This window comes from Puma concolor, chromosome B2 (assembly GCF_028749965.1).
Source record: "Puma concolor isolate L17-30 chromosome B2, mPumCon1.1.hap2, whole genome shotgun sequence".
Classification (NCBI taxonomy): domain Eukaryota; kingdom Metazoa; phylum Chordata; class Mammalia; order Carnivora; family Felidae; genus Puma; species Puma concolor.
In genome coordinates this window covers 132,527,609-132,553,854 of record NC_141671.1, presented here as the reverse complement: position 1 = coordinate 132,553,854, position 26,246 = coordinate 132,527,609, and the positions used below count along the sequence as shown (strand labels likewise).

Here is a 26,246-nt window from a genome sequence, read left to right as displayed (position 1 = left end):
CATATAATCTCAAGGATAGACAGAAATAACAAGCTAAAGGCTAAGTGTAAAAACAATACTTTGTTTTGTGTTCCCACTTCCCTTTCCAATTACCTACTCAACAGGTTACTGGACTTAACAATTGTTTCCTTAGGAATGCTTAATGTGATTATTACTTTGGGGTAAACAGGATGCTTACAATGCATGTTCCTTAGAATGTATGTTTTATTCTAACAAATTACACGTTTGGGGATTTTTCTATTTCATAGGTAGCTTTTACTTTTAGAATCAAGTAATACAATTTTCAACACTATTTCCCACAGGATGGCTTCAGGAATGGATTAAACTTACTACCAGAATGGTTAAAACCCAGTGCATATATAAAAAGCACATTATTTAAGGGCATGCGGCTAAGTGGATTTGGAAGAGGAATCAAGTAAATACAACAGCATCCAAGTTATTAAAACAAAAGCCTGATAGGCTTCATGTGTATGTTTTTAACACCCAACATTATTTTTCCCTATCTATAAGCTTTCTATCTGTAAAGGAAACTGAGAATTATATAAATAATAGAGAAGAGAGGGACACACAGAAAGACAGTAGAACAAGAGGAAGAATGCATTCGTTGTGTAGGAGAGAAAACAGAAGAAAATAATAGCTTTATCATTATACAGGCTCTTTTCGTATTTTATTTTCATAAATGTACACTCAAAGCTCAGAGTCTCTCAATGAACACAGCTGAAGAATATCAAAGTCATCTTGTGTTAAAATTACTTTTATTCGGGATGAAAAATACAACATGTAACCAGATTAGATGATAGTCTATGATTAGTTCTTTACCACATATTTCAAAAGAACTACACACTTATTTCCCCTTGTTGTTACTGTGATATATATATATTTTTATTTATTATTACTTAGAAGGTTACAATGTAGTGTTTTATGTAGCTTTTCCTTAATAGCAGATAGAAGACATGTTGCACACAATTACAGGCAGAAAAAAAATTAATACGTAACTTTTCAAAGTAAGAACAAGGAAGACACCAAATCTACAACTTGTCGCTCAGAGTTCAGGGAAAGTTTTTTTCTTTCAACAGGTGCTTTTCTTGGGTGTGATGTGGCCCGATAAAAGCTCTAGATTTTGCAGACCGCAGCGGCATAAAGCTATTTCCAACACAATGGATGAAGATGCATCTGAGGTAGAAAGGTGGTCATGGCTTTCCTCTTATATAAAACAATTTTCTTCTCAAAATATCTATGCTGCAAATAGACACCCTTGCCCCCCAACCCACCCCACCTATTCTAAAAGAATAGCAATTTCTAACTTTAAGCCTCCTTCTGGCCAAATCCCAGTTCAAGAGAACCCAAAGTTAAAATGTCCTGATGTTTTAAATGCACATACGCTTGAATCAAAACACGTGATTTTTTCTTTCTTTCTTTCTTTCTTTCTTTCTTTCTTTCTTTCTTTCTTTCTTTCTTTCTTTCTTTCTTTCTTTCTTTCTTTCTTTCTTTTTTGGTTTCTCTACATTTGGTAATTACATAACACGTTTCAACTGAATCAGTTAAATGTTAAATCAGAAGCCAAACCAAATACCTAACAGCATTGACTCAAAGGCAGGGGTACCACCATCTAGGCATAATTTTATTCCTCTATGGAAGCAGTGACACGGGCTTTTGATAAACATCCTTTCCAAATATACTGATCAAATGAAAAGTAATAAAAGATGTAATCATTCATCCAAAAGGTAAAATGAAACAGGCATTGAATTTGTCTGCTGTCAGGAAGAAAAGAACTGGGAGTTTCAAGAATTACAAATGGCTTGAGTATACGTAAACAAAATAAAATTCTCTTCAAAGGGAATTCGAGACAAAGATGTGTTCTGGTAGCACGATTAAGTAAAGGTCTGTTGTGTATTTAATGATGAAAATCAAGACTTAGCAACTAAGGAAATGTTATCCCATGTTCTCTTTCTGTGTCCAAATGAGAATATACTTAAATGAGCAACCTTTGGTAAAAATGATCTTTGAGATTATTATAATGCTGTTCTAAGTCTCCTCTATCATATATACGGGGACATGAAATAAATAAAGAAATCAAGATCTACTTATTACATGGAGCAGGGAAATAAAATGCTGGAAACAAATCCCAGTAGGAATGCCAGTTAGGCCCACAGGACTTTTACTGTGGTTTTCCAAGTGGTCACTAAGTATGATGTCAAATAAAGTTAAGTGGTATGTAAGAGATGTAGCCTAATTCATATACATAAATATTTAATTGAAATATATGACTTATTAATTTGGCCAAATCATGGAAATGAATACAGGAAATCTATGTGGTCATGTGGCTGGTGAATTATAAATAACCAAAACATAATGGTAAAAGAGCGGAAGAAATAAATGAAGTTATTGTACAAGGTTAATATAAAGGAATGTAAAAATGTAACACTGTTTTCTAATTCTTATGCAATTTTTGTTATGGTTAATAACAAGAAGGTATCATATTAGAAAGCCCCCACCCACTTTCCCAATGCTGTATACAGTATACAAATCAGTGACAAATGTAATACCATTTCCAAATACCACTCTGTTCATTAATTTACAGTTGCATAGAAAGGGAAGAACAAAAAAAAAAACCCAATAATATATGATTATTATAAAAACAAAATATCCTTTCTCTTTGGATAGTCAGTGTTTTACTCCTTCAGTAGAACACACAGTCAGCGCTCAACAGCATGTTTCAAGGAGCCATGGAGCTTCTGATTAAATGGAACTCGGAATTGGCATTTGCTGAAAAGGGCAACACTGTTAAGTCAGGAAATGTTGACTGGCTAGATGAATACTTCACATTGCCTGTGGGAAAGGAAACAGTGCTGTCAGAACAACATTTACACAGAACATTACAGGTAGCAGAGACCTGTCAACTCTTCTGAGAAATAAAAGTACTTCTTTCACAACTATTCACAGCCCCTTTGGCTGTGTTCAAAGGGGACCCTTTACTTCCATGTGACTTTTGCTCCCTGGGATGAGGTCTTTCTCTTTCATCCCGAAGGCATCTAGTCTGCTTTTTATCATTGCAGCCAGTGTAGAGGAAGTTTGGAAGACTTTTCTCTTGCCCAGGCTGGAAACCAAGTGAAAATAGAGAGCACTCAGCTTTTTCTTGCTGGAGGTACCAAAGATGAGTGAATTAGGCTGGTGCAAGCACTCCATCTCTCCCTGGGGGACTGTGGGAGGTCTGTGGCTGAGGGGGGATCCTCCACAATTCCAACCGGTCTCCGACCCAAGCTGGGGTCCAGACAAGAGGCACGAAAGACATGAATCACAGTTTAAGGGTGTGCAGTGGTGCCAGTTAATGGACCAGGGCCAGTACACGTAGGCAAGAGAGGATATACATCCAGGTCACACTCAAGGGAGTGGCATCAATGTTTTGAAGGGAAGGTCATACAGTTGGATCCATCATCATTAAAACCCACGCCCGTCAATTCTTCTCTGAATGCATCAATATCTGGATCTCCCCTGAAGACACAGGTTCCTCCACAACCGTCTCACATACGACTGTTTTCTATCTCCCACACTCTTCATGTATTGGATACGTCCTTTCTAGGTCCACGTTGTGTTTTTTCAGGCCCTTTTCTCTCTCTCTCTCCACCCAACTTTGAATCCCATGCCATTAGACTATACCACCCACTCTGTAGTCATCTTCTGACCCCTTGGGCCATGTTCCCTTACTTCTTGAAGAATGGCTCACTGTCATCATGTTAAAACTATGTTTAAATCCTAGTGATTTCACTGCCCACATAGATGATTCTTCCAAAAATCTGGCCTCTCAGTTCCTTGAACTCCTCTCCTCCAGAGAATGTGTCCTCCACCCTTGTCAGGCACTCAAAGTTCCAAATGGACCATCACCAATGCCTCACCCCCTCCAACACTTCCAATCTCAATCATCCTGCCTCTGACAACCACCTTACTTTCTCACTTACTTCTATTAGGACCCCAACTCCATCCACCCTTTGCTACCACAATCCATTGCTCCCCCCCCTTTTTTTTCTGTCTCCTGCACCTAACATATCATCACTTCTTTCCCTACAAGCTTCGATACTTTGTTCAATCATCATCATACCTTTGCCTCTTCCCTTGAATTGTTGTACTCTCTTGGCCAAACCAAAACTTCAACTCTGGTTAAATGCAACACTCAGCCCAACTCTGGTGCCTGTGCTTATGAACCTGAACGTGGCGGCCAGGAGACAACACACAACCTTTGCAGGCCGGCCGTTCACAAGGAGGCACCGTAAGTCATGTTCAACGTTGCCTTGCAGTCACACTATTTCCCTGTTATTTCCCGATCTCCAAGCAGCTATGGCACATCCTCCAGTCTCTCCTCACACCTCTGACACCTCCTCCTGTCCTCACTCTCTGCTGAAGCCCTGGCTTCTGATTCACTAAGACAACACAAGCAATCGGAAGATGATTCTTCATGGAGATGAAGTCCTTCCATCTCCTGACCTCTCACATCACACCTGCTAATTGGCTTGAGATCTCCTTTTCTTCCCTCCAGGTCCTAAAGACCAACTGTCTGTGCTTCTCCTTAAGACCCCAGCCCCTCTTGCCATCAAGATAATAACACAGTCAGAATAAACAAGTTCATGAAAGAACATGTTCTCCCAAGATTTACTATGGTCTTATGGCTCATTAGTACTAAAAGCACCTGATAAGGAAAACACTGAAAGGTATAAAGCCAAAGCTGCCAACATTTCTCAGCAAATTTTCCCCTCCCCAACCTCAGCAAATTTTTAAATGAAGAATCAAAATGTTTTCCCTCTCAAAGTAACAAAACCACATTGTGTACCGTTGCAGTCACTGCTTTAAGTTAATGTTCTGTGATAGCGACCGTAAGTACATATCTGGGAGAACAGTGGTCAGCCAAATCCACCCAGGGTAACTTTGCATAGTGTATTTTTGGCCCTTAAAAAGCTGTTAGAACACAAAGGGTCAGGCACTTGGTATTTTGGGCATCTGGAAGAACTGGCTTGGGAAGGGTTCCCTCTCCCCAGACTGACAAACTGTTGTACAGAATTAACTAACATTTAAACGTCAAGCAAGTTTACTAAGTTACATGGGGAATGAAATCTGCACTCAAATCAAAAGCAGCTAATCTGCTTACTCCCCGTTGTAATCGACAACACCTGAGCCAATCAACCCATTAACGCTTACCTGTGGTTTGCTGGGGAGATTGGCTGAAAGAGAAAACAAAAGAAGTCAATTGAAGGCGCTAGGGTTGCTTTGCTGGTTCCCCCTCTCAGGCAAGCAAAAGTGTGGAGTGTATGGCTCCCAGCTGTTAAATGGGTGCTAATAAGAAAATAAGAAACAAGTTTTGGTTCCTTCCTTCCTTCCTCCCTTCCACTTACTCTCTCTCTCTCTCTCTTTCTTTCTGGCTAGATGCTTTAACAAAGACTAGTTTCTTTTCCCTAGTTTCTCATATCCTATGTCCTAGAAGATATAAAAATTCTACCAAAATATGCAAAACATATGCTGGCTCTCTCAGATAAGTCCGTACCGAAGCATTCAGCAAATAACTTGTTTTGAAAAAAAATTCAAAATTTCCTCTTGAAATCACGCCATGTATTTGATTTATGTATCCGAACAGAGCAAGTGTGCATATTTTGCTAACTAGTACAAATTCTGACCAGCAGGTGATTCGGGAAGTGAAGGGGCACGAGTGTTCAGTTTCTGCCCCCCTTGGCTCACGCTCGCCCCAGGTGTCTAGGAAGCTGGTGGCAATGTGCTTGCCTCAAAGGGCTGGCCAAATTCCCACAGTCTTTAGATAGTTGGGCTAATCACTGTGCCTTGTTGGGGCCCAGCTGAGAGCACTGGAGAAGTCGTTATATGGGGTCTGATTCGCCCTTGCTGCTGAGCAGCTCGAATTCCTTCCTGGTTACAAAAGTGTGGATGCCCCAGGGGACATTGTGAGGGCGGACACGGGCAGGCGGGTCAGAGGATATTCTGCACCCCCGTTGATGGGGACATCTGGTCAAATAAGAACCGTCCCTCATCATCTAGCATGTTGCATTCCTTCCATCTCTCATCTTTTTGCGCTGAAGGGGGAAAAAAAAAAAACATCCATGACCACATAGTGGGGGCTTTGTGAGAAAATCAGAGTGAACGAGAAGGGCAACTTTATGATGCCTGGAGGGGACGAAGTAGGCTAAAATCCAGCCAGCCCAGTCCTGCCAGATGCATAGGTCATAGCAGGAAAACATGAGTGGGCATCCTTCCCACTGAGCTACGCTGAGGGAGCGCTCTGTTGCACAAATATCAAGGACACCACACGCACTTACACTTCTCTTATTATACACGCTTCTCTTACTATACTTCTCTTACTCGTAACGCACAGCTAAACCCAAACCAAAACTGAAGCCACGTTGCTCCAAATCAGCATCATGAGCCCTATAGATTCTTATCAAATAAAAGGTTACGGTACTCCCCTGAACAAACTGCGCCCATATATTTTTAAAAGAAACCAGGAAATGCTTGCATTTTAGTAGGTTTTGAGTTTGTGATGAATGCCACTCAAGTTTAATAAACACAGGCAACTCACTGTGAAAATATGCCTGTAGATAAAAAATAATTTTAAAAGCATTTGTTGGTCTATCGGCCCCAAATCCTCTCATATCCTCTATATATGGATGACATAAATGAAAACACGGAGAGGATTTTACATTAAAAAAAACCCACTTATAGCAGTTAGTGAAAATTTTAATATGTACATTAGTTAACAGACAACACAAATTCCCTTCATTAACGCCTTGCCAGGAAAAGATGAAAATGCCTTCCTCTCTGCTCTGAAACTTCATGTAAATAATTAAACGAAGACTTTAAAAGGCCATAATTCAAGGATGCTATCAGGAACAACGGGTATATTAATTTGAGACAGAGAAATTCTAAAGTGTTATGCACAACAATGTATAGGTACACACACAAAAATGCCATGTTTAAGTAGGCAATTCATGCAATTAGGATTTATGATTATAGTTTCATTTTAATTCCAGGACTGCCCGGAGTGTAAATTCACTTGTGACCATGCTAATTGTTAATCCACAAAGGATCAAAAATCAAGATTAACATGCAGATCAATTCATTGTATGCTGGTGACAAGCAGTTTTAAAGCTCTCATTAGTAACAGGATTGGGTTGGCATTGGGAGAGTGCCAATCCGATTTGCTTAGAGAAATCCTCCAAGGGTGGTCAGGAAGCTTTGGGAATGCAAAAGTTTATTAAAATATTGCTAGCTGAGCAACTTAAAAGAGGCAAGAAAGCAAATGAACCCTGCAAACCTTCTGTATACTATCTTGGGAAACTACCAACTAAACCTTCCTGTTAGAAAATGTATTTATTCATGCATTCATTCAATTCAGAAACATGTACTGGGCACAAAGTCTAAGTCAGGTGCTATATCTTTTCTGCAACAATTTTTAAAAGGTTTAATAACTTTAGACACAATTTTTAAAACTATGTATCAATTTTATAAATAAGACTTTTTTTTAAGGGAAAGCTGTCCCTATCTTGGAGAGTAAAAAAAAAAAATTTTTTTTTAACATTTATTCCCTTTCGAGTGACAGAGACAGAGAGTGAGGGGGGGAGGGACAGAGAAAGAGAAGGAGACACACTCCGAAGCAGCATACTCATTTCTTTTTTTATTCATTTTGCCTTATAATTATGATTATTTACATTTAATTATATTCTCTTCTAAAATATGCCAGATTAGACTTTTTTTTTTTAATTTTTTTTTTTTTTCAACGTTTTATTTATTTTTTTTGGGACAGAGAGAGACAGAGCATGAACGGGGGAGGGGCAGAGAGAGAGGGAGACACAGAATCGGAAACAGGCTCCAGGCTCCGAGCCATCAGCCCAGAGCCTGACGCAGGGCTCGAACTCACGGACCGCGAGATCGTGACCTGGCTGAAGTCGGACGCTTAACCGACTGCGCCACCCAGGCGCCCCCAGATTAGACTTTTATAACATTTACATATAAGAATATACTACGAAAATATTTAAGAGTAATTGTTTTGTGACAAACTGTTAAAAAAAAAAACACCATGAATTTTTAATATAAAAAATTTAGGGGCACCTGGGTGGCTCAATCGGTTAAGCTTCAGACCTTGATTTTGGTTCCCGTCATGATCTCATGGTTCATGAAATTGAGCCCCATGTCAGCTCAGCACTGACAATGTGGAGTCTGCTTGGGATTCTCTCTCTCCCTCTCTCTCTCTCTGCTCCTACCCAATTCACTCTGTCTCTCTCTCTCAAAATAAATAAATATTTAAAAAGTTTAATGTGGAAATGATACATCTATAGACACTGTAAAGCATTTGATTAAACATATTTCCCATCCTAACTCACTGCCAACTGACTTTTAAATTGAACATGTCCATCATGACATTTAAATGCAAACTTATAAATAGGCTTTGATTTGCAGAATTTGTTCCTAACTAATTATTAATGTATTTGGATTTAAGCTGAACTAAGAAGTAATTTCATTTAGAAATTTAATCTTGAAATTCTGTCTTTTATAGTGACTAAGATGAGGTTTTATCTAGCCATTAAATAACATACAACTCAGAATAAAAATCCCTGGAAAATTCAACCTTAATACAAAAGATTTGATCTGCTCATCTACTGTGGCTGTTACAGCACCTAGAAAACAGGCAACAATCTGATAGTGTAGGGGCTTCAAGTGACCCTCTGAAGCCTTTGTGAGACTCCAGAAGGCCAAAAAAGTATGTGTGCACGTGTATGTGTGTGTATGTGCACATACACATTTGCACACTTGGGCAATGTTTTTGGGGGGAGTGTAGGGACTGACCTATAATAAATACAATTCAAGAAACATTGAGAACTATAATCACAGATAATAACTGGAAAATGACACATTCCCAAATATAAATATATTTATGTGCTTACAGAATTCTGTACTATGTCCTTTAGGAAAATACTTCTGAAAATTCAGGGAAGACTATATTTCAAAGAGCTATTTCCACTCCCTGCTAATGATGGCATTTTTATAAACTGCAGAATTGTAGAAGTTGAAGCATATTTTTTAATGAAGTCAATATATCTTACTTAACTACCTTCCTGGTGATGCCTTTTTTCATCATTTAGGATGGTATTTGCTGAGGACAGCATGAAAAGGGGAGAGATGGGAAGCAGTTTTATATATGTACTACCATATATAACATATATCCAATATCTACAGTGGTATACATACATACTAACATCTTACTTCGATGGCTGCCTAGATTTAAAAATCAACTTGAGTGGAAATCACCCTAAAAGTTATAAATAACATATTCGAATTTCTTTAAAAGATTATTTAGGATAAATTGCGGCATTAAGTAGTTAGCATGCATTCAAGTGCACAGCTTCCCTTTGAAACCGCCCAAGTGAGAGCTCAGTAGAAACCTTGAGATGACGAGAATGAATTTAAAAAGTTTGGGGGGGAAAATCAATAAATAAGAACATTATGTAATTTCCTCTGGGAGTTGGACTGCTTTCATTTGATTATTTTCTGGCTCTTGGTTGTTCATATGGAAAAGTCACAGGGTCATAATCTGTGAAGCCTTCAATTATTTGGCCTTTATGCAGTGACTGTTTCATTCCATGAGAAGAGAAACCAGAAGAAAGAAAACAAGAGAAAAAATATCCGAAAATAATCCCCTCCCAGAACTGAATCTGATGACCTCAAAGAAAAGAGAGTGGGGGTGCCTGACTGGCTCAGTCAGTGGAGCTTGACTCTTGATCTCACTTGTAGGTTTGGGCCCCATGTTGGGGGCAGGGATTACTTAAAAATAAAATCTTAAAAAGAGGGAGAGAGCGAATTACATCAGAAAAGACCATTTTCATGCCTTGTTGGGTGCTAAAAGCTCTTTTTTGAGGTAATAACACATTTCGTACTACAGTTTGCACTGAAGAGGGTAACTTCTTCTTACAAAGCAACTTGTTTGGTTTGCCTTCATGTTATCCTTCAGAAGGCACAACAGAAACCTCTCAGAGAGCAGCACCATCACCACAGCCAGTGACGCGATGGTATCTAGGCTGAGCTTCATTTGCTTGGTCGACATACGGAATGTTTGATTTATTTTCAAACCATATTCAATCCTGTTTCTAATAGCGGCTTTTGTTATCTTACCAAAGAAGACAAAGGGCGCCAAGCAGGGAAGAAGAAATGGAAGGGAAGGTGGAGTGGTAGTGCTGGGGTCTTTCATACTCACGGCAGCAAGATGGAAATGTACTGTTGATCTGCTCCATAAACTCCGTGAGGTCCGTGCTGGTGTCGTGGGGGGGGGCCAGCAGGTCCTCCGCCGCTGGGGCAGCAGAGAAACAAAACAATAGATGTTCCGAAATGAACATCCAGCTTTCCACCAAAACCCAACATTGGGAGAAAAACCCTAATCCTGGCCTCTAAATATCAACATGAAAATAAGACTCTATGAAAAGGACAATTTTGGGGAATAATATTAAAACCATTTTTGTATCAATTTGTTGGTAATATAATTTCATATAAATAAAATGCATTAGATGTCTCTGTAGGAAGATTCCATGTGCCAAGGGAAAACTTATGAGTGAAAAATAAGTTAATGTGGTCATATTATTTCAATTTGTTAGATGAAATTCCATTAGTTTGCATTCCAAATGTTTTTTTATATAAAAAATATTCTACCAGTTTCTTTTTCCTTCCTTCTTTCTTCTTGGAGACTTTGGCATGGACTAGCTTATGCTGCTACAAATCTAGAGGTAGTTTTGAAGATACTTTTTACCTTGATTTTTATTCTATAACCAAGAGCAAAATAATTCACTTCTTTAAAACAATTCAGATAATATTAATACCTTAGGTTTCCTTCTGATTAATGCAGCAAAAGATATCTTAGAAACAAATTAATTTGGTTAAAATATATGGTCTTCAGTAGAATTTCAGAACTTAAATTTCATCAATAACAAAATGCCATTCCTGAATACTGGTTGACAGAGGCTTTCCTAGCAGAGGTGACAAGTCCCCTTTGTGACCAATAATAGGCTGGGTGAGACCTTGGCCTCAGACAGGGGCAGGAAGGGTGGCAATGTCTATAGGGATGAGGATGGAAAAAGCAGAATATTCATTACCAGACCTGGGCAGAGAAAACCACGCTTGGTATATAATATACTTTAGGATTATTTTCTGAATACGTATAAATATAAATTTTAAAGACAGAAAATTTACTTTAAAAAAAGAATCACTCTGAAGGCAAGGCCAAAATTAAATTGTTGCTCATCCCCAAACGAAAAGAGTACTTTTTTCCATCTTTCACCAAAATTCAATCCACTACTACACAGTATATAAGCAAATATATTATAGATTCTTATTCTGGAATGTTTGCTTTTTTGGTCTTGTTAAAATGTCTTTGTACGCAGCTGAGCACGAAGAGAGTATGAAACTCCTTTCTGCTCTAAGGTATCGGGGAGTAAGAACACAGTTGAAAATGAAAAACCAACCAATGGCGAAGCATAGAGCAGAGCGGGGGAGTTGGCCGGGTCTTAAGGACACCTACCTGCTTGGTGGAACTGTGGGCCAGGGTCTGGATCCAGCGAGTAGGTCAGTGCAGCCTGCTGAGGTGAAGGCCAGGAGGAGACACCGTTGATTCGGGAATCAGATTCTGGCTGCAATCACATGCAGATGTTAAGGCAGAGGAAGAATTCAAATAACACGTTTCTGTTTCTTACTTCCATGGATAACTGAGACATGTAGAGTTCTTTGGTCTCAGACATTCAGAACACATGTTTTCATCAGTCTGGTGGGTTCACTACGATCTCAGCTGAATACTGGGTGGTCTGCTCCCTTCAGTTAGGGCTCCTTGAACAGCTCAGTTGGTTATAATGCAAGATTTATTTTTCAGTGTCAGTTACATCCCTCAATTGTGCTATTATTTTTATGTCAACCAAGTGAATCTAGAAACAGGTTTCATTCATCTGTAAAAAAAAACAAGCACTGCTTCTCATACAGTAAATTTATCCAATTTCAAAATCAGCTCATTTGTTTATTTAAATCAATATTTCAATGTGGTATTAGAGACTTAAGAACACAATTTTGGATTCACATGCTTGAATTCAAACTCCACCACTCAGTACCTGCCTGAGCAAATTTTATAACCTTCTATGCCTTGGATTCTTTTCTTTTCCTTTCTTTCCCTTTCTTTCTTTCTTTCTTTCTTTCTTTCTTTCTTTCTTTCTAGAGAGAGAGTGAGCGAGCATGCAAGTTAGAGAGAGGAGCAGAGAGCGAATCCCAAGCAGGCTCTGTGCTCAGTGCAGAGACTGATGTGGGGCTCGATCCCACGACCCTGGGATTTTGACCTGAGCTGAAATCAAGAGTTGGATGCTCAACTGACTGAGCCACCCAGGTGCTCTTGTGCTGTGGATTCTTTATTTGTAAACTGGGGACAGACGGTGAAACGATTGCCTGTGTTAGAGGATTTTGTGAGGAGGGTGTTCAGTTAGTGTTTCCTCTGAGATCAGAACAGGATCTGACACCTAGAAAACACTTTGTAAATGCACTCTGCACAAAGCTTTGAAATAGTGATGGATAAATTGACAAGTACATAGTCAAATTAGAAAGCGCGATTCATTTTCCAGGGAGTGCAGAAATTACAATATTCTTGATGGCGGCTTTTCCATTAGATTTATATTAGTTGAAGTCTGGAGGCTCTGCCAGTTTTTACTATCAGGTAAATTTTCCATCTACTTCTGGCATTCATGCTAAGTCATTAAGAAGAGATAAGAGGTCCACAGTCTGGGATACACAAAGCCATTTAGATATCAGCTATCTCTAAAAGCATTACTGTGCAATTCTGGAGGCACATGAGCCATTAGGCAGCTCTGTCTAATGGGGTGGTGAGAGTCAGGGGGAGGGTGCGGAGTGTGCGTATGCAGAAGAGCCGTTAGCTCTCCAACAGGCTCTGGCAAATAAAGATTGTTTCGTTTCTGCAATGATTCCATCGCTGCACTAGGTTAATGATAATACTTCATATCATATAATCAGCACTAGGTTAATGATAATACTTCATATCATATAAATCAGAGATTTCAAGAGAAAATTCATCCTTTCCACCACGGGGAAACTTCAAATTCACACCGGTAGAGTATATGTAGCTTTTCCAGTGTATGTGACTGGCAGGGAGGAGGATTCAAATATTCCAAAGGACTCAAAGAAAGCCAGGCTTTGGGGCACTCTAGGGGTACTACTGTTTTCTAATGGGGCACCCTTTGGAGGCCCAAAGTAAGCCTTCCCCAAAACAGTCTAATATAAATTCCGAAACAGTGACACACATACAGAAAACTATATGGTCAAAAGGGGTGATCTGTGGCCTGTTGTGTAGGTAATGCAGAAATTACACTGTTTTGAATGATTCTGACAAGTTAAAAGATACTGACAGCAACTATGACAAGGTGTTTTTCTGAAATTTGAGAAAACCACTGGAGAAAAAGTTGTTTCTGTCTTTGGATAAATCACTTCTGCAGAAAGGCATGCCTAGTCACTGCCTGGGGCCCCACACTCTACAGTCCAGAGAAAAAGGCAAAAGATGACATGAATGTTGGTGTCATAGATTTTTCAGGAAAGAGAAAGTCTAGCCCCATCTGTGGGGATTCTACCCAATATGCACCTGTTACCAAGGCGTCTTCATGCTAGTTCTGTGGCATGACTCCCATTCTTTAACTGCTAGATGTAATCAAGTACTTAATTCTCTATGGCATTGTATCTCTATGTGCAGTACTATCTTGTTATATTTTGTACTATCTTGTCTTGGTCCCTAATAAGACTGCAAGCACCAAAACACTCCGTCTGATGCCTCTTTTATGTCTCAAAGGACAGTATTTTTCAAAATTGTGGGCTATTACCCACTGATGAGCTATAAAATTGATTTGGTAGGTGCTGACCAGCACAAAGAAAGAGAGAGAGAAAAAAAATGGAAGGGACGTAGAGATAAAGAGAACACAGGAAAGAAGATAGGAAGAAGGAAGGAAGGAAGGAAGGATAGAAGGCAGGCAGGCACGGGGAGTAAGGAAGAAAGGAAGGAAATTTAAAAGTGGAAAATAAGAGACAGCCTTTCTTTATAATAATTATTTTGTATTTGCCATACAGGTGTGCATTCATCATAATGTAAATTCTATTTCTTATCGTCAAGAAAGTATACAAATTGCCATAAAACATGGCCCAGTGTTAGGAAATGATAGCTGCACATTAATAAACATCTGTTACTTAATTTCTTGAAAAGAGCTCACTGGAAGAAAGGCTTTCGCTTGAACAGTTCAGATCACTTCCTTCCCCTTAACCTCCACAGAGTTTCCCACATGTAATGTATGCAGATGTATGTTACAGGGTCTTTCCTTTTAAAGTACTCAGAGCTGAGACAGATTTCAGCATTACCAAAGAATGGGAAACTCCACTTTTTGAGCGATTGGAGGGTGTGATACTTCCATCTGAAGAGGGATTCCTAAGCCAGTCTTAATCAGGTGTGGAGGTGACAGTCTGCGAGTGAGCCCCTCTGCTGATGCTGGGACCATGCTTCGGGGACAGAGACGGGCTGGGAGGGGGCGTGGGAGCCCCACCGAGGTGCACACACTCTACCTGCTCCAGCAGCTGTCGAAGGCGGTGGAGCTGAGACTCCAGCTGCTTATTGTGATCTTCTAAAATCTGCATCCTGGCCTCCAGACGACCTTTGTGCTGCCTGAGGAGTTTTGCTTCTGCTATAAGTTCTGAGTCCTCAGATGTGTGGTGAGGAGACACGACAGAGTCTGGAGGTGACCCGACAGGGAGACCCCTTCTCAGGTGCTGCTCCTTCAGCTGCTCATATTCCACCTGCAGGTTTCTAGTGCAGAAAAGGAACAACTGGAATTACTACTGTGGGCACGGTTTTCTCTCCGAAACTGCCCTCGAGCTTCAGATTGAGCTCAGGAGACTTCTTCTCAGGTAGAAACATTAAACAGTGAGATGAGTAAGCAAGGACAAAGCTATAGCTTTAATCAAGTGTTCCCTGAACCCTCACGTTCATAATCTGCAGCCAGTGCCCCAGTCTGTTAATCCCCGATAAGATTTTGACTCCACCTTGACTTCTTAGAAACCACTTCTGAAAAGAGAATGGGTAGGCATCATACTGAAGTTATTATTAAGGAATCTCCCATTAGAAGTTTGCCCAGGGGGCACAAATCTTCTCCCAGGTTGAACACACCTCTGTTCTTCCTCCAGGTCGGCAATGATCCGCTCCAGTTCTCCGCGTTCTTCCCTTTCTACCGACTTCAGGATCTGAGCTGGGCTCTGGGGCTGGCTGACCGGGGACTCCCCTCCGAGCGTCTGACAGTACTGCTGGATGAGGGCATGCTCGTCCTCCCTAGGGAGACAAATCACACACACATACACACACACACACACACACACACACACACACACACACACACTGAGGCTCATGTCTGGATGGAAGCGAAGTAGAAACAATGACGGTGGGGATGGCTGCTGGGCCAAGTTTGATCTAAAGCTCAATGTTCCTCTATGTCTCTTTGAAACTTTAGGAAGATATTTGGGGCACCTATCTGGCTCAGTCAGAGGAGCATGTGACTCTTGATCTCAGGGTCGTGAGTTCAAGCCCCATGTTGAGTGTGGAGATTACTAAAATAAATAAATAAACCGTATTTAAAAAAAAAAACTCTAGGGGCGCCTGGGTGGCGCAGTCGGTTAAGCGTCCGACTTCAGCCAGGTCACGATCTCGCGGTCCGGGAGTTCGAGCCCCGCGTCGGGCTCTGGGCTGATGGCTCAGAGCCTGGAGCCTGTTTCCGATTCTGTGTCTCCCTGTCTCTCTGCCCCTCCCCCGTTCATGCTCTGTCTCTCTCTGTCCCAAAAATAAATAAACGTTGAAAAAAAAAAATTAAAAAAAAAAACAAAAAACTCTAGGAAGATATTTATCTAAAAGGTAGGTATACTACGCATACCAACATTTCATGCTTTGCCTTAGACTAACACGTACATATCACAAACCTCAGAAGAGATATTCTACTCAGCAGAGGTATCAAATAAGGTACACTACTTAATGTAAGAGATACTTTAGGCAAAATTGATAATCGAATGCCAAAAGAGTAGATTAATAGACTTAATAAAAAATAAACTGCTCTACACTGAATGCATATCCCCGAAATTCATATGTGGAAACTTAAGCCTCAGTGTGATGGTACTTGGAGGCGGGACATTTGGGAGGTAATTGGGTCATGAGGGTGGAGCTTCATGAATGGGATTAGCGTCCTTAAAAAGACCCTCCAGAGAGCTCCCGTCCCTTCTGCCATTTGAGGATACAGTGGGAAGAGGACCATCTATGACCCAGGAAGAAGGCTCTAACAAGACCCCAAATCTGCTAGTACCTTGATCTTGAACTTTCCAGTCTCCAAAACTGTGATAAATAAATGTTGTTTATAAGCTGCCCAGCCTGTATTACTGTGTTATAGCAGCCCAAATGGACTGAGGCCTGAGTTGATTTCACTGTCTTTAGCATTTGGTTGAAAGTCATTTTGTAATGCTTTGTAACCCACAGAACGGAAAAATATAATCTTCATATTCTTTTATTTAAATAACATAACAAAAATGATCATTGTAGATACTCGTAAAATATCTGCCATATTTTTATTTGATATTACCATCAATCATTTTGCATTAAAACAGGACATACAGTTATTTACATTCTCCTTCTTTTCTAACTACTGGTCTAATGAATTAGACATATCAATCATGTGGTCGAATCTAATGACTGGCAGAAAGGGAAGTATAAAAAAAAAGACAAAATTGGTACATTCTTGAGAAGTAAATGCTCAGCATCATGCCTGAAAGGTCTTCCTTTCCTTTATGGGGAGATCCAGTCTGATCTCTCTGTACTCGTGAAAATGACAGACCTCCCGGCTAACGCTAGCTGGAGGGTCCAGCTACAGAATGAATACTTTAGCAGATTGTACCCGGTGTGTTTTGATGGTGTTGGTAAACAAATCCTGGAAGCTATGGATTTATAGGATAGGGCTTCAGAAAAGCATGTAAGTAGCTCTTAGAGTATAAAATGGAGCTGTCTCATGACAGAACCAGTGCCTGTCAAAGGGACGTGCCTGCAAATGTCCCTTAGAGACCTCACCTGTTGAACTGGGGTCAGAGCACACCCTAATGCAGTCAGAAGGAGTCTGCCGAGCAGCAGTGGCAGTCTGGGACCTCTTACTTGTGCCCTGCAGCTGACGAGCAGCACTTGATACTAGGTAAGATCTCTGATTCCTCTGAGTCTGATTTGAAAATCCAACCCTGGGTGACCACAGTTTACTGTGGTAAAAAGGGGACTTGAAATTGCATCTGAGAGTTAGCGAACTCATAGCAAAGCTGTGTCCTGAGCACTGAGATCAGAGTGATATGATGAAGCAAATGAAAGAAAAATGAGTGTTAGGCCTGCGGAACAGCCAAAGCCAAGGTTCAGATGAACTACTGATTGATTTTGTTTGCTTCCTTGATTGGTAAACCCCTCCCTCTCTCTAAATTTACATATGGAGATAATATAAACATTGATACCTGACCTTACCATCCTTCTACTGGCAAATTCAGTAGGGTGAGGAGTAGGACTTTTACCACACAGTTAGAAACTGGAAATAAGGAGCATGGATGGGATAAAGACTGAAAGAAGCTATGACATCACCCTTTGATTACCTTTCCTGAGAAAATGTGGTATCGCTGAAAACTAAAGGTGCCTCTAGAAGAATCTCATGCTTGTTCTTAACTTTAGAAGGATGAGGATAAGAGGAGGGACAGGTATGGGACCACTGTAGGGCAGCAGCATTTAAAAGCTCCTGGGCTGCCCACTTCTGCCAGACAGAAATGTGGCAAGGATGTGTCTGAGGGGTAGGTGTCTTCCTCATGGGAAATATATGGCCAATGCTCTAAACCTAACTGTATCATGAAGGGGCAGAAGGGACAGAAGTTGACTATCAGGCTAACGCATCAACACCCTGTGACACCAAGTAGCTAAGGACGGCAAAACTTAAACACAATGATCCTTATCACCATCAGTGTTTGGAGGCACTTTATCTGGTTCAGGAGAGAGAATCCATAGTGAGAGAGCATATACAGAGAGGAAAAATACAAAGTATAAAGACGTAGTGGAGATAAAATAAAGTAATAGCAAAGTAAGAGAGTAACTGAACATTTTGTAAATATTTCTCAGGCTAAAAAGAAAAAAAGAACAAAAAAACTAAAAAGCCTGAGTACCCCAAAAAATAATAACAAAAGAGAAACATGAAATTTCTCTATTTTATTTTTTTTAAAAAAAAATTTTTTTTTCAACGTTTATTTTTTTTTTTGGGACAGAGAGAGACAGAGCATGAACGGGGGAGGGGCAGAGAGAGAGGGAGACACAGAATCGGAAACAGGCTCCAGGCTCCGAGCCATCAGCCCAGAGCCCGACGCGGGGCTCGAACTCCCGGACCGCGAGATCGTGACCTGGCTGAAGTCGGACGCTTAACCGACTGCGCCACCCAGGCGCCCCAAAATTTCTCTATTTTAAAGAGAAAGCATCACAAGCAATCAACCAAAAATCAAAACAAAAAAGTAGATCTTGCAAACAAAAGCAAAAGGTTTAGCCTCCTACTCTCTGTAATATTCCATGTCAAAAGACTATGGAACTATATCTAGAGTCCTGACCCAGCCATTGATATGACCAGCCAGATAGCACAAATGTGCAGCAAAGCACTTTGTCCATACAACAGAAGAAAGAAAGCACAAGTAAGGAAAATGCAAAATAGAGAGAACAAAAGCAGATCTTAATCTCAGGGACTGCAATGACAGGTAAACTGATTCTCACATTGGTTAAAAAAAAAATTTTTTTTTAAAGAGAGAAACAGAGAGACAGAGTACGAGCGGGTGAGGGGCAGAGAGAGGGGGAGACACAGAATCTGAAACAGGCTCCAGGCTCTGAGCTGTCAGCATAGAATCCGATGCGGAGCTTGAACTCACGAACTGTGAGATCATGACCTTGAGCCGAAGCTGGATGCTTAACCGACTGAGCCACCCAGACGTGCACACCCCCATCCCTGCTGCCCCCCAAAAACAATTTTATGATTCCTATGAACAAGCACCTAAAAGGAAATGAAGGACTAAAACTAAAGTTAAAAACATATACAATACGAACAAGAAGTGCTAAAGGAAAACTTGGGTCCCGTAAGCTACCTGGTGGGTCTATGATATGACTGAATCCTAGCACGGAGGTCCTCTCTTGTCGGAAGGTACCATCACACCATATATGCCCTTAGAACATTCATGCCAGTAAGCATCAGACTCAGGGACTATATTTAGTGCTTAATATTAACACAAACTAAATTTTTGCTTTAAGGATTTGGGGACTATCCACAGTGAAACAAATAAACACACAAACAAGTCACAATTAGATCTGAGATATATTTTGTTGTAAACATTGGCCTAGCTTCATTTCTTCTGGGAAGTTGATAGGGTTTAACATATTATTGTAATTATCATCATCACCACTATCATTACATTCTTTTATTAAGGTATCTGAAAAGGGTTTAAGGCAATTTCTTTAAAAAAATAATTTATATATAACACATAATTTTAGCCTTTAGTGTTTTTCACAGATTATTAGACCTAAAAGTTAAATATAAAAATAAATACATTCAAGCTCTTAATTATATATAGTAAAAACCAAGAGCATACCCTTTAAGTACAGATAGTACGTGAGGTACCAGATTAGGGCCTTTAAATGTCAATAGTGCTAAAATAGAAAAGGTTGCAAAAATATAGATCTGCGCCACTGAAATACCCTCAAATGGACTCTGTTTATACCATATTTAAGTTGTGCATAGTAAATACTATCTGGATTACAAAATTAGTACATATCAGATGACAAAAGAAGTGTGATTCATTCAATGACCTTTTGAAAGAATGCAAGACATAAATAAAAATAACAGTAATTTCCCTCCTTTCAAGGGTTATTCCATTCCAGGCTTCAGAGGTGCAAACAGCAATGCCAGTGCAAACCACACCAGCCTCCCAAGTTAGATCTTTCCACATAAAACAGTGTCACTCAAGGGCAGGCAGCAGATGGGGGGAGAGACACCCTGATGGCAATGGCCTTGGGATCTATCCTTCAGTACCTGCCACTGAGATGCCCTAGGACTATCTTAGGTCCTGTTTTCTGTTTGACTCATGGATGCTTAACTCCTCCTAAAAATTAATGTCCTCAAAATTAATGTCCTTTTATATTATCCAGAGCCAGATTTTCAGGAGGAAAGGGAGCATTGGGAATTGGGTGTATGTAGGGAAGAGCTGGGAGACTGATTAACATGTAGGCTGGGGAGGCAGAAGTCCAAGATGCATGGGAGTGCAACAACTCATTAACCAGCTTCACAGAAGATGAACGCAGTCGGGAGCCAGGGAATTGGTTCCACAGACCAATTTGAGGGACAGAAAAAGGCTCAAACCACAGGTTAGGATGGCTGCTTTTCAAGACACAAATGACAAAAGGACCTTGGGTAACTTACAATCCCAAGTTCAAATCTCAAAATTCACACCTCAAAGCACAGGGATCTCTTTTATCACCTATGGCTGAGACCATCCCAAAGTACCTTTAGGAGATGGGTCTTGGAGGGGCTGAATTAAAAACTCTCCTGGTTAGGTCTGGACTGTGAAGCAGAAGCGTGCGTGCAGAATGGGCAGGAGCAGGACAAGGAATGTGATGACCTCCAGGGGGAATGAAGATGCCCTGACCTGCTCCCCCACCCCCCACCACAGTTCTCCCATCTGGGAAACCCTCCCCCACGGCACAGTGAGCTGGTCAGGGGTGGTCGGGAGTGCCTGTGCTGGGAGCCAGGCTGCCTGCATCTGAGCTCCACTACTGACTATGAAACCCTGGGCAAGCTCCTTAAACTCTTAGGGCCTCAGTTTATTCAGCCGTAAAATGGTGGTCACAGAAACACGAGTAGCATCTCAAAAGGTTCTGTGAGGATTAAATAAGTGAAGATGGCAAAGTGCTTAGTGCAGCGTCTGGCTCAACACGCTCTGCACGGAGGGAGAGATGGTGGTTGTTTTGTATCATCACTGTTGTTATTCAAAGGAAACCTAGTAATATTTTTATGACCTAGACTGGAATGACAGAAACCTCCACTCAAAAGGGCCTGGAGGAAAGGTAGAGAATTCAAGAATGAGAAACATTCCAATACGTATTGTAGAAATTTGCTAACTAATACCATCTTTTTTTTTTTTTTTTTTTTTTTTTTTTTGCTTAAGGCACTCTGAGTTAGCTTTTAGTTTTTCCCAACAATGAAAATTGCTAAGATTCTGATGCTGGCTGCCTCAGGACAGACCTAAGAGCGAAACAGAAGAGCTGCCTTGAGGAGCCACCGAACCCTCATTTAGAAGCTGGCGACACTGTTAGGTGGTGCAGAAAACTGTCATCTATCGTCTCAGGATTGTTTCATGACCCTGTCAATGCTGGACTTTAGGAATTTTCCAGGGAAAGGCCAGGGTTACGGTGTGCTACATACTTCCTGCCACTGCAGGAAGGTCCCATAAGAAACAAATACACTGGGACCAAAGAAGGAACAGCATGACGGCATCCTGTTGAGAGCAGCAAACGTTTCTTCCTAATATCCCGTGATCCAAGATGCTACATGATTAGATAGGAAACACAGAAGGACAGTCAGAGAAGCAAATAGTGGGGCTTGGGTCCTAACCCTTCCGTCACAAATTCTGAGGAGTGCTCTCAGCCCAAAGAAGGTAGGCATCTTCATTGGAAGGCTCTATCCACTGGGAGAAAAGGTATTTATTGTAGCATGTGTAATACTTACTTTGTCAAGTCGATAGTACTGGTTACATGGAAATGCTTAAATAAGTAAATATTACACATTTAAGTGAGGATGGTGGACCACCCCACGTCACACCACTGGATTCCAGATCCAGCACAGGACTTCAATGACTCGGTGTCCTTGTTCGCAATCTTACTCAAATAGAGGAGTCACTGCCATGGTCGCAGGAAAAGAATCCCAGGATATTCAGTAATTCAAATGGTGAAAGGGCAAAGGGCTTCCCGGACTGATCAAAATAAGATTTACTAACATATTCACTAAGAAAATACTAATGCACCAGGAACTGGAAAAAGATTTCACTTTAGTGGCTGATAGATACGTTCTTATAGTGTTAACTTAACTGAATATTACATTTAAGGAAGAGTTTGTTTCCTTGCCTTTTCCAGTAACTAGAGGCCACCTGCATTCCTCTACCTTTAAATTTTTTCTTTTCTTTTTTTAAGTTTTATTTTTGTTTTTGCAGAGAGAGAGAGACAGAGACAGAGACAGAGCATGAGTGGGGGAGGGGCAGAGAGAGAGGGAGACACAGAATCTGAAACAGGCTCCAGGCTCTGAGCTGTCAGCACAGAGCCCGACAGGGGGCTCAAACTCATGGACAGAGAGATCACGACCTGAGCCAAAGTCAGACGCTCAACCGACTGAGCCACCCAGGTGCCCCCATTCCTCTACCTTTAAAGCCAGTGGCGTAGCATCTGGAAATCTCCCTGTATCTGACCTCTTTCTTTCATGGCGATATCCTTCTCTAACTGACCCTCCCCACTTCTTATAAGGACTCATGGGATTATATGGGGTCCACCCAAATCTAGGATAATCTCCCCATCTCAAGATCCTTAACTTAATCACATGTGCAAGTTCCATCTTGCTATATAAAGTGACACCTTCTTAAATTTCAGGGATTAGGATGTAGACTTCTTTTGGGGGTCATTATTCTCTCTACCAAAAATGCCCTTCCCATGCTCTTCCTCTGTAGAAACACTTAATCATCTCTCCTCTAACCCATAAGACTCATGAAGACAGTATTTACATCTATAGACTTTTACAGTACTGGGTATATGGCAGTGGCATGCTGATAAACATTTAACAAGCTTTCCAAAAAATTAATGAATAAAAAGGCACTGAATTGTAGCCTTTGCAATTTCTACAGTTTAAGTACTCTCACCAAGGCCAATTTCAAACTAATGACTTTACTGAATGTAGAGTCTGGAAAAGACACGCAGTTGCACACCATCTGACAAATACAATTAATTACCCCAAGAACACAGAAATAGTACAATGAGGTAGACTAAGGCATGATGAGTTTTGAGTATTACCTTCATTTTCATTTGACTCTAATTTATTTAATTGTAAGTGTATACAAATTAATTTCTGTAATGGCTCTGTTTAACAAACAGCCTACAAACTTCCTGAAAATGTATCCATCAGATCTCAAAACTGGCCCTAGCACATAACTGCATGGTGGGTATATAAGAAACATTTGTTGGACAGATGGATGAGTTAATATGTCTAATGATGGTATATTAAAATGTATTCAGCTTGTAGTCATCTGATTATTGTTTTTTCTCAGACATCAGTAATACATTTAAAAAGAGTGTTTATTTTAATTTGAAGATAGGATGTACTAAATTTGAACATTACCTTTACTCTGTTCAGAGGGCATGACAAACACATTTTAAAGAATTTAAATTTGGTTTTAATTATTTTGGTCTTTATTACTATTTTTTTTTATTTCATCTAATTCTTTGGCTATTATGAACCTTGTAGAAATTATGTTGATTTAGGGGATACTCCAGATATCTAACTGCTTTATATAAAATACATACTAGTAGCTAAATATGAAACAAGCATTATAAATATGCTATTATCTTGGTTTGGGAATTGTTTCATATTCATAGTACATGAATAATAATGCACAAATCACAACTGTATTCTTGTAAAGTATTAACATGCTAATGTTTGAAATTTAAAATTGAAAAACCTCATACATTTTTATTTATAAGCTTAATGATAGTAAAACACTTTTAAAAATATTGGTAGGAAGCTATTCTGTATTAGAGTGCTTAAAGTATTTCAATTTGGCTCTCTCCATGGCCTTTTTTAGTATAAGACATCTGAGTATTATGTTCTGTAACTTTCCTGACTACCTACAGCTTCCCACCAGATCCAAACAATGAACCTGCCTAAGTCAAGTAAATGTGACACTATTGAAATCTCTTAGATATCATTCAAAATGAAAAAAAAAATGTTAATTCCGAGGAGGGGGAAGAAAAAGGGAAGGTCCTAAACAATATTACACACAATAATAGGATAATCAGAGATAAAATATTTGCCTAGAAAATTTTTCTGAGAGTATTTTTCTAAAGTCAACGAGGCTTTTCCTGCTTGCTAAGATAATAAAATATTGGCAAGAGAAACAATATTTTTCAATGAAGAGTGGGGACTATATGTCCAAACTTGTGTGGGTCATAGTTGTTAAACGGCAGAGATGATGGAGAAAATGCGAGTCAGCAAAAGAGGATTTTACAGAAGGGCATTATTCTATGGAAATGCGTCTGTTAATTATCAACAAGAAGTATCTGACAAATGGAATGAATATCTATACCTGTATTTATACATAAAACAATCCGATCTTCCTGAGGCAGATTAGTTGATAAATACAGGATTTTTTCATTAACTTACATGAAACTAAATAAATAAACATATCCAACTTATGTTATCACGGCTTGAGAGCATAAAAATCTATGTAGACATTTTTGTAACCACACTTATCAATTTTGATTGGGATCAAAATTCAGAGCCACAATCAGTGAAGATTACTTCCGACAGCCAGGACACAGAAACTAGCCTTCCCAGGCAGTGCTAATTTCATGTTTTACTTACACACTTCCTGTGGTAGAGCTGCTATCAGTGAGGAAAGACCCATTAGTCCTTTCCATCTGGGCCAGGCTGAAGAATGAAAAGGAAGAGGTTAGACAGTGTGGCCACACGGGGCATGGTCAGTTGGAGGTCCATTCTCTGTTTTTCTCAAACTGTCGTGATTCTGACAAAATAGGAAAAGGTCCAAATCTCCTAACAAGATTGGAAATTTAAAATAATACCTCATCTTGAGTTACCTTTCTACCACCACTGTCTTTAGACTTGTCGGCCTCCATCTTTTACCATGTTATATAGACTCTTAAGGGACCTAGGCTCCTAACTTATTTCCCAGACCCTCCAGTTTGGTTTTCATTCTCAGAAATCTGATTATGCTCCTCTCCTGCCTAAAGACTCTCCATGACCCCCCTTTTACTAAAGATATAGCCCCACTCCTTAGCAAGTGGGCCTTCTTTATCTGACTTGAGCTTCTATTCCTTTACTCCTCATTCCTTTATTTGCAGTTCTTTAAACAAGCCATGTTCTTTCCCAGCTCAATGCTTTTGAGTACATTTTTCCATTAATCTAAGCCTGCCTTTTCCCAGAAATTCTGTCTGGCTGAGACCCAGTTTGAATGTTACTATTTATATGATGCTTAAACTAACCTCTTTAGGCATAGCTACTTGCTAGCACCAGAGATAGTTACTATACCCTTCGTTTATGAAAGTTTATGCATGCCATCAAGACCAGACGATACTTTATATTGTTTAAGGACTCTAAAATAAACCTCTATAATAAAGCATTAGCATAAATTTAATTACATATGGTAAGTCACATGTGCACCATCTCCTGAGAACACTTTCAATTCCGACTCTCATTCATTAAACTAGGTTACACTATCTAAATCCTGTTTTGTATGGTGTTTGGATTCTCATGAGCTCAATAATCACATCCCATGGAGATTTACTCTTCACAGAATGTATTGCAGGTATTTGGTAAAGTGCAAACTGCAACATGGAAAGATGAGAGCCCAGATTCCAAATATAATGGAATCACGACTCTCACAAAACATCCCTTAAATCAAGGCATGTTAATGCTACAGGATTCATACAGAAATAGATACGTTCTGGGCGGCAGCGCAGCAGAGGGCTCCCATCAAAGTCTCTTACCGTGTGGCATACTGTTCTATTCTGGAATGGGTGTCATCATGAAACAGCTGAGGAGACTGTGAGGGGCTATAAAAGAAAAAGCAAAGAAACAGTTTTATGTCCCAATATTGACAGATGTTGCCATTAGGAATGTTAGCTTGGTTAAACACTGAATTTGCCATGCAAACAAACCATGAGGATTGTTACCCAGGAGGTAGACTATTCTCTTAGTTCACGAGTTTCATAATCACCCCCCTGCTAATGACACCGATCAGAGTGCCGGCTCCTGCAGACGGAGCTGTGAATACTCACTCATAGTGCTCTGGCCACATGCTGATGAGTGTCACAGGACTGCAGAGGGGGAGAG

At 40.1% G+C, this 26,246-nt stretch overlaps 1 protein-coding gene across 1 annotated transcript in view; it reads right to left on the bottom strand.

Annotated features, from left to right (window-relative positions):
- Nucleotides 1-738: 738 nt before the first annotated feature.
- Nucleotides 739-26,246, bottom strand: part of UTRN (utrophin) — a 469,064-nt gene continuing 443,556 nt past the window's right edge. Inside the window, 9 exon segments of the mRNA XM_086708068.1 lie at nucleotides 739-2,784; nucleotides 2,786-2,829; nucleotides 10,241-10,333; nucleotides 11,555-11,663; nucleotides 14,626-14,866; nucleotides 15,227-15,385; nucleotides 24,759-24,824; nucleotides 25,901-25,966; nucleotides 26,192-26,230. Coding sequence (XP_086564194.1) covers nucleotides 2,740-2,784; nucleotides 2,786-2,829; nucleotides 10,241-10,333; nucleotides 11,555-11,663; nucleotides 14,626-14,866; nucleotides 15,227-15,385; nucleotides 24,759-24,824; nucleotides 25,901-25,966; nucleotides 26,192-26,230 — 862 coding nt within the window. The 3' untranslated portion in view covers nucleotides 739-2,739.